This window comes from Myotis lucifugus, unplaced genomic scaffold, assembly GCF_000147115.1.
Source record: "Myotis lucifugus unplaced genomic scaffold, Myoluc2.0 scaffold_601, whole genome shotgun sequence".
NCBI lineage: Eukaryota > Metazoa > Chordata > Mammalia > Chiroptera > Vespertilionidae > Myotis > Myotis lucifugus.
Window position 1 is genome coordinate 98,105 of NW_005871649.1, and position 11,805 is coordinate 109,909.

Here is an 11,805-nt window from a genome sequence, read left to right on the forward strand (position 1 = left end):
TGGCCGGGGGTCACCACAACATGAGGAACTGTATGAAAGGGTCGCGGCATGAGGAAGGTTGAGAACCACTGGTTTAGAGTGACCTGTTTTGAAAAGCCTGGGAATGTTTGTAAATGTACATGGTTTTCTGTGATCATTTGTTTCTGTGTGAATATTTGAGATATTTGAAACCTTTTACTTCATTTTCTACTCTGTCACCCAATAGGTGAGCAAGCATTTATCCAAAGTGGCCCCGGGAGGGGTTGGGGGTGGAGGAAGGGAGTGGGGGAGAGATCAGCCAAAGACCTTGTATGTAGATATGCATAACCCATGGACACAGACAATAGAGGGACATATGTAAAATCAACAATAGAGATTTAAAAAATAAATAAAAATAAATTCTTTGGAAATGAAAAACAACAACAAAGTGGCCCAACCTCAATAACACATTTAACCCCTTCAGGTGTCTTTCAATATAGATTCTAAGACACTGATATTTCTAAATGATTTATTATTACTCATAGTCAGAACTAAATTAAAGTAGCGTAAGATATGCCAGACTCAAACCCGTTCCGGCACTGATGATAAAGTGGAATGCTAGATTCAGGCACTTGTTAATTTTCCAAGTTAATTTTTCAGTCTGCAAAAAGAAATGAAAGGAAATTTATATGAAGATATTAACTTCCTAAGTCAAAATTCCAAGTTTTTTCCCCCCTCAAATTGGAGATACTCTCCCCCTTCAGAACAATTTGAGTTTCCACTTTCTCTAACAAAATATTATTCTCAAGAAGAAAAATAAACTTGTAACGAGAGGATATTATTTCCTAACGATGTGTTGCAGCTGGCCTTTAAATCAGAACACGCATCCTTCATAATTTCTTAAGCCATCTTTAGAAAAGGATATTAACTCTAGAAAGCATGTCGTATGTTAAATAACAGTGTTACTAAGTAAAATACAGTATAGAACATGAACAATGAGCTTCCTTGATTTTACTCCCAGTTGAAAATATTTCCCCCTTGGCTTTGGTTTGAGGAAACAAACTACAGAGTAGGAAACGAAGAGAGCTCACTGAACTTCCGTCCTCCCTCTGTGCTAAGCTCTCCCATGTGGAAATAATTCTATCCTACGGAGACACGCGACAGGGACCAGGATAAAAACCCTGGCCTCGCTTACTTCTCTGCTTATTTATTTTGTATTTCAGTTCAAGATAAGATTCCCAACATTTTTTTTTCTGGAGCCAACAATGCGTAAACTGTTTGGCATACCCTTCCTGAAGTGGTAAAAGGAATATTTAGCCCTGGCCTGTGTTGCTAAATGGTTAGAGTGCTGGCCTGCACACTGAAGGGTCTCCGGTTGGATTCCCGGTCCAGGGTGTGTACCTGGGTTGCTGGTTCGATCCTGGCCCCTGTCAGAGCACATGCGGGAGGCAACCAATCAATATGTCTTTCTCACGGCAATGTTTTTCTCTCTCTTCCTCTCTCCCACACTCCGTCTCTCCCCCTTCCTCTCTCTAAGCTTGTCCTCCATCCATTTTATAAAATGGATGTGAAATGGTTACCAGTCTTGCTGAGGTCCTGTGAGGACTACATTAACTGATACAGGCGCGCACTCAGACGCGTACCTGGCATAGACTCAAGTAGATTTGAGTACTTGCTGTGCACAGCTCCATGCTCTGCTCAACACTTACCATTCCTTTCATTCTCACAAGAACTCTGTATTCTACATTAGAAATGAACGCGGAGGGAGATGGGTAAATTGGCCCAAATTTGTACTGTGTGACTGAGGTCTTTAGCAAGAGAGTGTCTGATTCCCAAAATGCCTGACTCCAGAGCAAAGACATGATTTCACTCTTACAGCTACAAACCGATACGGTTTTCAGTGTCCCGGATGCTTGGAGAGGAACCTTGGGCTAGGGCAGTGGTTCTCAACCTTCCCAATGCCGCGACCCTTTAATAGGGTTCCTCATGTTGTGGTGACCCCCAATTTCTTTGTTACAAATTGAACATAATTAAAAAGCATCGTGATGAATCACAAAAACAATATGTAATTATAGATGTGTTTTTCCTTTGAGTCTGCAGGCCGACGCTCTATCCCCTGAGCCAAACCGATCAGGGCTAAGATGTGTTTTTCCGATGGTCTTAGGCGACCCCTGTGAAAGGGTCGTTCGACCCCCAAAGGGGTCGCGACCCACAGGTTGAGAACCGCTGGGCTAGAGCGAGGCTTCATCCTGACGTATTGAAGTGCATTCAGAGCATCTCCACATTATTGCTGGTGTGTTTGAGACGAGGAGAAATGAGTCATTTCTAAAATTCTATATTTTCTCCAAATAAGAAGAGTCTAGGACATCCAGACACTCTCAAAGGTTTCGAAACTCTACATTGACCTGGAGTAGTTGGAAGCGCCAGCAGATTGATTTATATTCCCAAATAATCCATAGCAATCAACAACTTGATGTAGAATCCCTTTATGACATTCTGTTAACGAAATTCCATTGATGTTCAGCGTAGCTCCTCAGCCAGTTTTAAAATTGATTTATGAATCAGATAATGAACTTGAGGATCTGCTTGTTCTGTCAACAGAAGGTGTTCTCGGCAGCAGCAGAATCGGTCTTTATTTCCAGCTGCTTCCGGATTGGTTTTCCAACTGTCCGTTGTCTTCTGATCACGGCGGTTGGTTTCCCCTGAGAAATGACGGAGCCGCGCCCTAACCGTTCTTTCTTTCCAGGAGCACATTTACAAACTGATGAAAAGTGATTCATACCCACGTTTCCTACGATCCAGTGCCTACCAGGAGCTTCTACAGGCAAAGAAAAAGGTACCGGTTCTTTGTGACCTTTTTAAATCATTCTTTGGAGAGGTGACCTCCATGGGGCCCCGGGGAAGTGGACAGAGGGTAAGTGAACACGCCCCGAGACCCTCCCCAAACCCGTGCCTTTTATAAGAGCCATTTAAGTTCTCTTTGCTTCTCTTTGTTGATCGCTTATTTTCTTTTTTGTTTGTTTCTGTAGATGTTCTTACTTTGCAGAGTGTTTTTTTTTAAGCTGTTTTTCATGTTTCGTGTTAGTCTTCGATATGCCTAGTTCAAGGAAATAAAAAATTGCAATAGCCCGGCCGTTGTGGCTCAGTGGTTGAGCGTCGACCTAGGAACCAGGAGGTCATGGTTCAATTCCCGGTCAGGGCACGTGCCCGGGTTGCTGATCCCCAGTAGGGGGCGTGCAGGAGGCGGCCTGTCAGTGAGTCTCTCTCATCATTGACGTTTCTCTCTCTCCCCCTCTCCCTTCCTTTCTGAAATCAATAAAAGCATATTTAAAAATTGCAATAAAGAAAGGAAAAGAATGATCTCATTAAGCAAATTTTCTTTGTTCACAGTAAACTAGAATGTATGTTTTTAGCCACAGACGCCATAACTAAAAATACTCTTTTTTTTTCTCTCCCAGTGGTAGCTGTCAAAATGTAGGGATATTGGCTTCTGAATATTTTTCACTTGGTATTTAGCCTGAATCCCTCAGTAACCCAGTACCCACCCACATTCTGGAAGAAGTGCAATAGACCTCATTATTCAGTTCATGTTTATCTTCAAAGTCTTCCTGTCGAGGGTACCCTATCTCATCCAGGTAACGTGATACGGACTACCTGGACATAAACATCTTCACTCATTGTTTCTTAGCATGAAAAGCGTTCATAGCTTCTTTAAATTCTGAGATGAAACTGTAATTTTTTATACTTCAGGATCATCCTTAGGCTAATGGGATTTTTTCAAAGTACTCTGTAGATCAGCGGTTCTCAACCTGTGGGTCGCGACCCCTTTGGGGGTCGGACGACCCTTTCACAGGCATCGCCTAAGACCATCGGAAAACACATAGATAATTACATATTGTTTGTGTGATTAATCACTATGCTTTAATTATGTTCAATTTGTAACAATGAAAATACATCCTGCATATCAGATATTTACATGACGATTCATAACAGTAGCAACATTACAGTTATGAAGCAGCCACGAAAATAATTTTATGGTTGGGGGTCACCACAACACGAGGAACTGTATTAAAGGGTCGCGGCATTAGGAAGGTTGAGAACCACTGCAGTAGACAGATCGTCCCATACAGCAACCACTGGCCACATGGGGTGTTTAAGCTGAAATGGAAGTTAATTGAGATCACACAGAATTCTGGCCAAATACGAAGTCCTCCGTGATCACAGCTAACGGCTTCTGAAATACTGGACAGCGTAGAATGAAATTGCCATCTTTCAGACATTTCCATTGGATGGCAGTGCTTTATAAAATTACTAGTTCTCAACAGCAATCTGGTTCTGATGGAAAATTATTAGGAGCGAATGCCTCTAGATTTTCAAAGATTTGGCAGATGTCAGCATAAACACGTCGCTGTGTCGGTGTATCTTCTTCATTTTAGTGTAGTTGCATTTTACTTGAAATCCCCCCATTTTGTTTGCATGAGAAGAGTTTTGATGTTTAAAATAAAAATCATTGCCCGGCCAGCGTGGCTCAGTGGTTGAGCATCGACCTAAGAACCAGGAGGTCACGGTTCGATTCCCTGTCAGGGCACATGCCCGGGTTGTGGGCTCGATCCCCAGTAGGGGGCATGCAGGAGGCAGCCGATCCATGATTCTCTCTCATCATGGATGTTTCTCTCTCCCTCTCCCTTCTTCTCTGAAATCAATAAAAAGATTTTTAAAAAAATAACAAGAAAATAAAGTCTTTAATAAAAGGAGGCCTTCCTTGGCAGCTCGGCCCCCTCCCGGTCCCCGTGGGTTAGGACATGATTTGGTGTTTTATCATTTCCTCTCCTGTGTCTTTCTGCTCTGTTTTCTTTCTTTCTTTCTTTTTTTTTTTTTTTACGTCCCCTGTTTCCCTTTGCCTTGCCCCACCCCGCACGTGTTCAGTCGGAACCCTCCATGGATCGCAGAACATCTTTTGAGAAATTTGCCCAGAATGTGGTAAGTCTTCTTTGGGGAGGAATGACGCACCCTTAAGTCCAATCAAGCGATGTCCCCAATTTCTCACCCCGTCTCCCACGCGGGTGTAACAGCCAAGGTGCTGCCTCGATTCAAACCCAGAACTTGGATTCTATCTACCCTTGGGTCTCAGCCCTTCCCAGGGTAGAAAAAGAAGTCTCCTATGAAAAACTACAAGTACCCATCAAGCCAAGGTTTGCAAAGACCCCCGTATTATAATACGTAAAATGAAGAAATCATTATTTTCTTACGTTTTTCTTTTTATTCACTATATCCCTTTATTAAAGAGAGTGCATGAGTTTCTATGATCTCCCCCTTGGCTTTCTGTAACGCTTAAAAGATTAAGAACAGTGAGGGGGCCTGTGCTTTCTACATCTGTAGGGAGAAAATGACCTATTTGGTCCGAATGGTGGCCGGTGACAAGCTATGCCCCTCACTGGCCCGCCACCAGGCCTCCCTTCTTCATTCTTTTTCAGGAAAGCTGTTGAAAGTTGTTGCGTACCTCATTCAGGAGGCCACTCCTTTTTATGCCACCGTTTTCTTAGCCTCTAGCCATGTGTTTGGGTGATATATTTGTGTGTGGGATTGTTCCTCCTCTTCTTTTTTTTCTTTGTATTGTGCCAGTGCCTTGGGAACTTTCCGACCTGGTGCGAGCTCCAACTAAAGCCTTGACCGCATTTATTTTTATAGGGCAGGAACCTCCCCATTTTCCCATGCCATAAAAACTGTACTCCAACACTGAGGGCCAGCACTAACCTGTTATGAAAAGAGGTAGACCACTCTCGGTTTCTACTCCAGTTCGTCCGCATTGTCTGTGGAGTTGTCTGGTTGGCTCCATGCTGCTGCTGCTGTGTGTGTGTGCGTGTGTGTGTGTGTGTTGTGTGGTGTGCTGTGTTGTGGCTTCTGCTGTGATGCCTAGTTCAGTGGAGTTGTGTGTGTTGAAACGTCAGCAAATTGGATTCAACGGAGATGTGGTGTTTGCTTTCAGTTTCCTTCCGAGATCTTGGCGGTGGGGAATGTCCATCGGCCGTGTGTACACATGGCACGTGGTGACCGTGGGCGGAGATTTTGAAAGACGGCAAAGAGCCGTGTCCACTTTGAACATTCCACGGGGTTGTACAAAGTAAAGGGCTGGGACACGCCGGGCCCCGGGAATGAATCACATTAGAAACTTCCCACCATTTTGGCGGGATCTCTTGCCGTCTCTGACCTTTAATATAAGATGTCACCACGGGTCGGGAAGGGAAAAGAAACGCCTCGAGGTTTTGGCGGAGGAAGTTGCTCCGTGCTCGGTACATTGTGTAAGAATCGTTTCCAACTCGTCCTTTCCGAATGTAATGCCGACAGAATATCGTTCGTGAGGCTAGAGTGGACGTCTCTGTGATAGAATTAAAAGTAATACTGCAACTTAAGGAAGATGGGAAGGGGAAGCCAAATGGATGTCTTTCCTCCAACCCCATCCCTGATTCTGACCAAGTTCCCCAGCTCTTAAAACAGCACCACATTTACTTGTTTTGATGTTTTCAGATTCCACATATAAGTAAAAGCATATGGTATTTGTGTTTCTCTGTCTGACTTACTTCGCTTAGCGCAATACCATCTAGGTCCACCCATGTTGTCATAAATTACAAGATTTTATTATTTTTTTGATGAACAATATTTTATTATATATATTACATATATATATATGTATACACACACACACACACACACACACACACACACACACACACACTAGAGGCCTGGTGCACAGATTCCTGCATCAGTGGGATCCCATGACCTGGCCTGTGGGAATCGGGCTGAAACCAGCAGTCTGACATCCCCCAAGGGGTCGAGAGGGCACTCTGCAAAGTTGCTGTCGCTTGGCAGCTCCTGCATTGAGCGTCTGCCCCCTGGTGGTCATTGCATGCTATAGCTACTGGCCGGTCAACCGGTCACTTAGGCTTTTATATAGATATATATTTATATATCTCCCATCTCTTCTTTATTCATTTAGCTGTCACGGGACACCGAGATATGCTTCCATATCTTGGCCCTCGTAAATAATGCTACAATGCACATAGGGCTGCAGATATGTTTTCCAATTAGTGTTTTCATTTTCAGGGGATGGGTGGAAAAGGTGAAGGGGGAGAAGAAGTGCACACTTCCTGTTATGAAATAAATCAGTCCCTGGGATAGAGTGTACAGCACAGGGGATAGAGTCAGTAACATCACAACAACGTCGTATGGTGACAGATGATTACTCGGTTTATTGTGATGACCACATTGTAAGGGATATAAAGGCAGGATGACTCTATTGAACAATTAAAACAATATACTGTAGCCCTGACTGGTTTGGCTTAGTGGATAGGGCGTCGGCCTGCAGACTGAAGGGTCCCAGGTTCGATTCCGGTCAAGGGCATGTACCTTGGTTGTGGGCACATCCCCAGTGCGGGGGGGGTGCAGGAGGCAGCTGACCCAAAATTTATTTTGTTCCCAGAGTCTTCCCCTCCCCACTGATCACCTTGCTCCTTGATAAATGCTGCCACCGGGTGACACCCTCCTCTGGAGGGTGAGCCCATTTTCAATTCGTGTTTACTTGTAGAAGTTTAGTGTCCTGGTCCTGCATATTGTTATAACCTGGTTCTAGAAATAGCATCACAAGCCCTAGCTGGTTTGGTTCAGTGGATAGAGCATCAGCCTGCAGACTGAAGGGTCCCAGGTTCGATTCCGGTCAAGGACACATGCCCCGGTCGTGGGCTCGATCCCCGGGAGGGGGCGTGCAGGAGACAGCCGATCAATGATTCTCATCATGGATGCTTCTCTCTCTCTCCCTCTCCCTTCCTCTCTGAAATCAGTAAAAATATATTTTTAAAAAATGATACCCAAGCAGATCAGGAACTGAGTGAAGGAAGGTTTTGACTTGTATCCGTGCAACTTTAGAACTTTGGGTGTATTATTTTTCGGGTTGAGTGCTGTAGATTTTATTACTTGAGATTCCAGGTGTATTCATACAGATGAACTGTCTGAGAAAATTCCTAGAGCACCTGGAGTAAATATAATGTATAAACTCGTCACTGGGCTCCCTACCAGAGATCTCACCAACAAACACATAAAGTGAGTCTGGACAGAGATGAACTTTTTTCTCCTCTTTCTCCTCTCAGGGACCTGAAACTCACCTCATTTATCATATTGTTGTTGGCATCTATGGCTACCCACCTTGTTTTATTGAAACTCAAGCGGCTTGTGGTGATAACTTGCCTGAGAAAGCAATTTTAGGAACATCGATTGCTATGAAATGTACCCGACCGTGTAGCCTGTTTGGTTTGGACAATAGATCTTCATTTCCCTCTAGTAGCATCATCCATTCTGAAATTGCCACTCACGTCCCATAAGCTGTGAAGTGCACAGTGGTTTTTGGTCAGAGAGCATCCCAGGGGTTCCTAAGGAATGTTTCGAGGCTGCCGAATAGACAGCCGCCAGTGAGAAACTTCTCCCGGAAACGGAAGTTTCAATAGCATTTCCCCAAGTCCTGTTCTGATCTACTTGACCTTGGGTCGATGGCCGTGGCTCTGAGGCCCCAGCTACCTGTGTTGATGGAGACATCCTGGGGGCCTCTGTGTAATTAGCATGTAACCTAGTAGCTCCCATGTACCCAAGCACTACCCCCATACAGTGGGGCCTTGACTTACGAGTTTAATGCGTTCCGTGACGGAGCTCGTAACTCAAATTACTCGTATGTCAAATCAAAAAGTGAACGAGTGAGACACGTGATGCTGAGCTGATGTTGTGGTGTTCACTGTGACGTTCGCTGCGCCAACTAGCGGTGGGGTATCTGAAGCTGGCTCGTAACCCGAATTTTAGCTCGCAACTCAAAGCAAAAAGTCGGCCAAGAGACGGCTCGTATCTCGAAAAACTCGTTAGTCGGGACACTCGTAAGTCAAGGCCCCACTGTATTTCCATCCAACAAAATGACAACAAGCACTTTGCCCCCTATCGGAGGACACACACATCGAGAGACATGGCCACTCCTCTTAGGAAGCTCGAGGTGTATAAGAGGGTCGATGCCGACAGGAATAGCTCATCTGGGGCTGGCACTGCCAGCGGCACCAACGTCGGGTCATTCTTCTCATGAAAGTGATTTCATACACAGTTCATAGGAGTGTAATTGCTAATCATTTTCCCAAATGAAACCTTACAGAATGTGTCAAACCTGCAAAATATCTCTCACTTTCAATGTCATTCAACTTTTAATAAATCATTTTAAGAAAGGCAGGTGTTCACACCCAAGCAAGAGTATCTGTTGCATCTTATAAATGCCAAACAGAAGACACAGTCTGAATGCACAGTTGTGAATTTCTTAAATGCATCAGGGTATATCTACCTGGCAGAATATTACGCAGCGATTAAAAATTAGGTTTTAGAGTAGTGGTTTTCATCTTTATTTTTTGCCACCCACATTGGACATAGTAATGCATACATGTTTGTGTGTGTTACTACATAAATGGTACTGTCTAGAACTAAACTCTAACATATAAACTATCTGTGTTTAGAACTAAAATTATCCTTATTATGTGCAACACAGTCTGAGATATTCTGACCTATTCTATAATATTCAATTATTTTCTTAATGTTGTCTGCATCTTTCTAAATTGATTTTCCTACCCACTAACGCAATGAATGTGAACAAAACATTATATTAGAAGAAATATGTGTAGCATGGATAATTGATCAAAATATAATTATTTTAATATACATGTTACTCATAATAAGTCACAATATTATGCACAGCGTAATTCCAGTTTTAACAAACCATATTTTTGTATAAAAAGTAGGTGATATATTAGTATGTAAAAAAATGTATTTCATATAATGTTTATTTCTTGTAATATTTTTCTGTGCTTTTCTCATTTTTCTCTAATGGACCTACTCTACTTTTATTTCAGGAAAATATTTTTAGCTAAGGGAATTAAAGTATTTGTCTTGTTCTTTCTCGGTCCACACAGAAGCTAGTAATCAGTAGTTAAATGTAAATGTGCTCCTAAACCATCTCTTTTTAGTCCATCATGACAGAATTTTTTCAGTGTTCAACATTAAACACACCAGGTCTCAACAATTTGAGTTTAACTTTCTAGGAACTCACACTCTATACAGTTTTGATAAAATAATTCCAATCTGAAATGTTTACCACTCCAAAGTACTTGTAACTAACAGGGACACTTTAACTTGCAAGATCGCCCCCCAACATGAAGATGTATTCTCGGCCTTAACACAATATGTGGAATCAGAATCTATGGGATTATTCCAGGGTTGGGGTTGGAGGAAATCAGGTAGGAAAAGCCAGGGCGATGCCTCAAGTTTGAAGTAAGGAGCAAAGAGGTCTTTTCCTTGGATGTATAATTGGCACCTTTCTCTCCGTCACTCTGTAGGATGAGGGACAGACTCGATCTTGAGGGTTCCACCCATCACACCATCAAAAATACATTTCACTTAATGAAATCACCCTCTGGGCATCTCTCGATATTTATCAGTGCGGCACCAATCCCAGCAGCTGAGCCAGAATGCATGCACGTCGCTATCTCCCGGGGCAGCTTACTGGGTTTCCTTGGACCGTGTTTATCCCCAGCGGCTAACCTAGGTGTTGCGTCATCGCTGAGCCTGGATGGGACGTGGATGGACATGTTTTCTGAGTTGCTGCTCTGTGCTGTGAACCCATCAGTCTGTTTGCAATGGGGAGGAGGCGGGCGGGAGGGTGGGAGGAGGGAGGGTCATCTTGTCCCATGTGTTGCTGGGAGGGAAGCTGGCCCTGGCGTTTGAGCTACGATGTACCCCAAGGGTCCCGTGTTCACCCTCGAACACAGATAAGCTGTGAGGAGTAGGTGTTACCTGTGAGCAGGTTTTCGGTGATCATACCGTGTTGGTTTCTGTTTCTTTTTCCTCAGGGGAAATCGCTCACGTCAAAGAGGCTAACGAGCCTCGTGCAGTCTAACTGATAGGACCACCCTGTATGTAGCATGGAAGCAGACCGAGTGGTTGCCTACACGTTGTCGCTCTCTGTTGTGACCTGGAGCCGAGGACCTTAGGCCAAGATGTTGCATGAGCAAAGGACCCGCGTCGTCCTTCCTTCGTGTGCCATCTCCACGGGACTCCGCCCTCTCCATGCCTCCACGTCCACACGTTGTCAGCCTACTTCCTCCACGTACCAAGCTGGATCTGTGTCTTTTCCTTTTGGATCAAGTTCAAGTGAAGTACACCTTTTACACCCTCCTCCGCCTCCCCCCTTTCTTTTTCTTTCCCGTAAAGCTTCAGCTAGACACACAGTTCACTGGAAATGGAATCCGTCACAAACTGGAAGAACTGTCCAAGCAGAGCAGCGTCTATCGATCAGTACGCCTACGGCTTCCTATTCATTAAACAACCCATTTAGCCCAGAAAGGCTCATTTCACCGAGTTAGTCGCAGAAACAAGCTCCCATTTCTGTCCGTCGTCTGTACGTTCTCGGTTCCTGTTTCTGCATTTATTTTTATACCGTATTTAAATACGAAACACCTCTTAACTCCCAATGGATTCAAGCGGATTCCTGCCCTGTAAATTTGTGTATGTTTATATCGTTGTTTTATCTTTCATTAAACGATGCAGAATCTTGTGGCTTCTGTAACTTTTGACTTTCGTGACAATTGAGAAAAAGAGCATGGTCAGAGAGCACCCACAAAAGTAGAGGAGCAATTTAAACAGTCGCCCTGGCCCTAGCCGGTTTGGCTCAGTGGATTGAGCATCGGCCTGGGGACTGAAGGGTCCCCGGGTTTGAATCTGGACCCTGGTCAGGGCCCACGCGGGAGGCAACCAATCGATGTGTCACATCGATGTTTC

General features: G+C 44.1%; 1 protein-coding gene across 2 annotated transcripts in view; it reads left to right on the top strand.

Moving 5' to 3' along the window:
- Window positions 1–11,593, top strand: part of RGS7 (regulator of G protein signaling 7) — a 61,243-nt gene extending 49,650 nt beyond the window's left edge. Inside the window, exons 14-16 of one of the 2 annotated variants that reach the window (XM_014447013.2) lie at window positions 2,705–2,794; window positions 5,647–5,727; window positions 10,878–11,593. In XM_014447013.2, coding sequence (XP_014302499.1) covers window positions 2,705–2,794; window positions 5,647–5,721 — 165 coding nt within the window. In that variant the 3' untranslated portion in view covers window positions 5,722–5,727; window positions 10,878–11,593. The remainder of the gene's footprint in view (window positions 1–2,704; window positions 2,795–5,646; window positions 5,728–10,877) is intronic. The other variant, XM_006104739.3, reaches the window with a different exon arrangement.
- The last annotated feature ends 212 nt before the right edge of the window (window positions 11,594–11,805 follow it).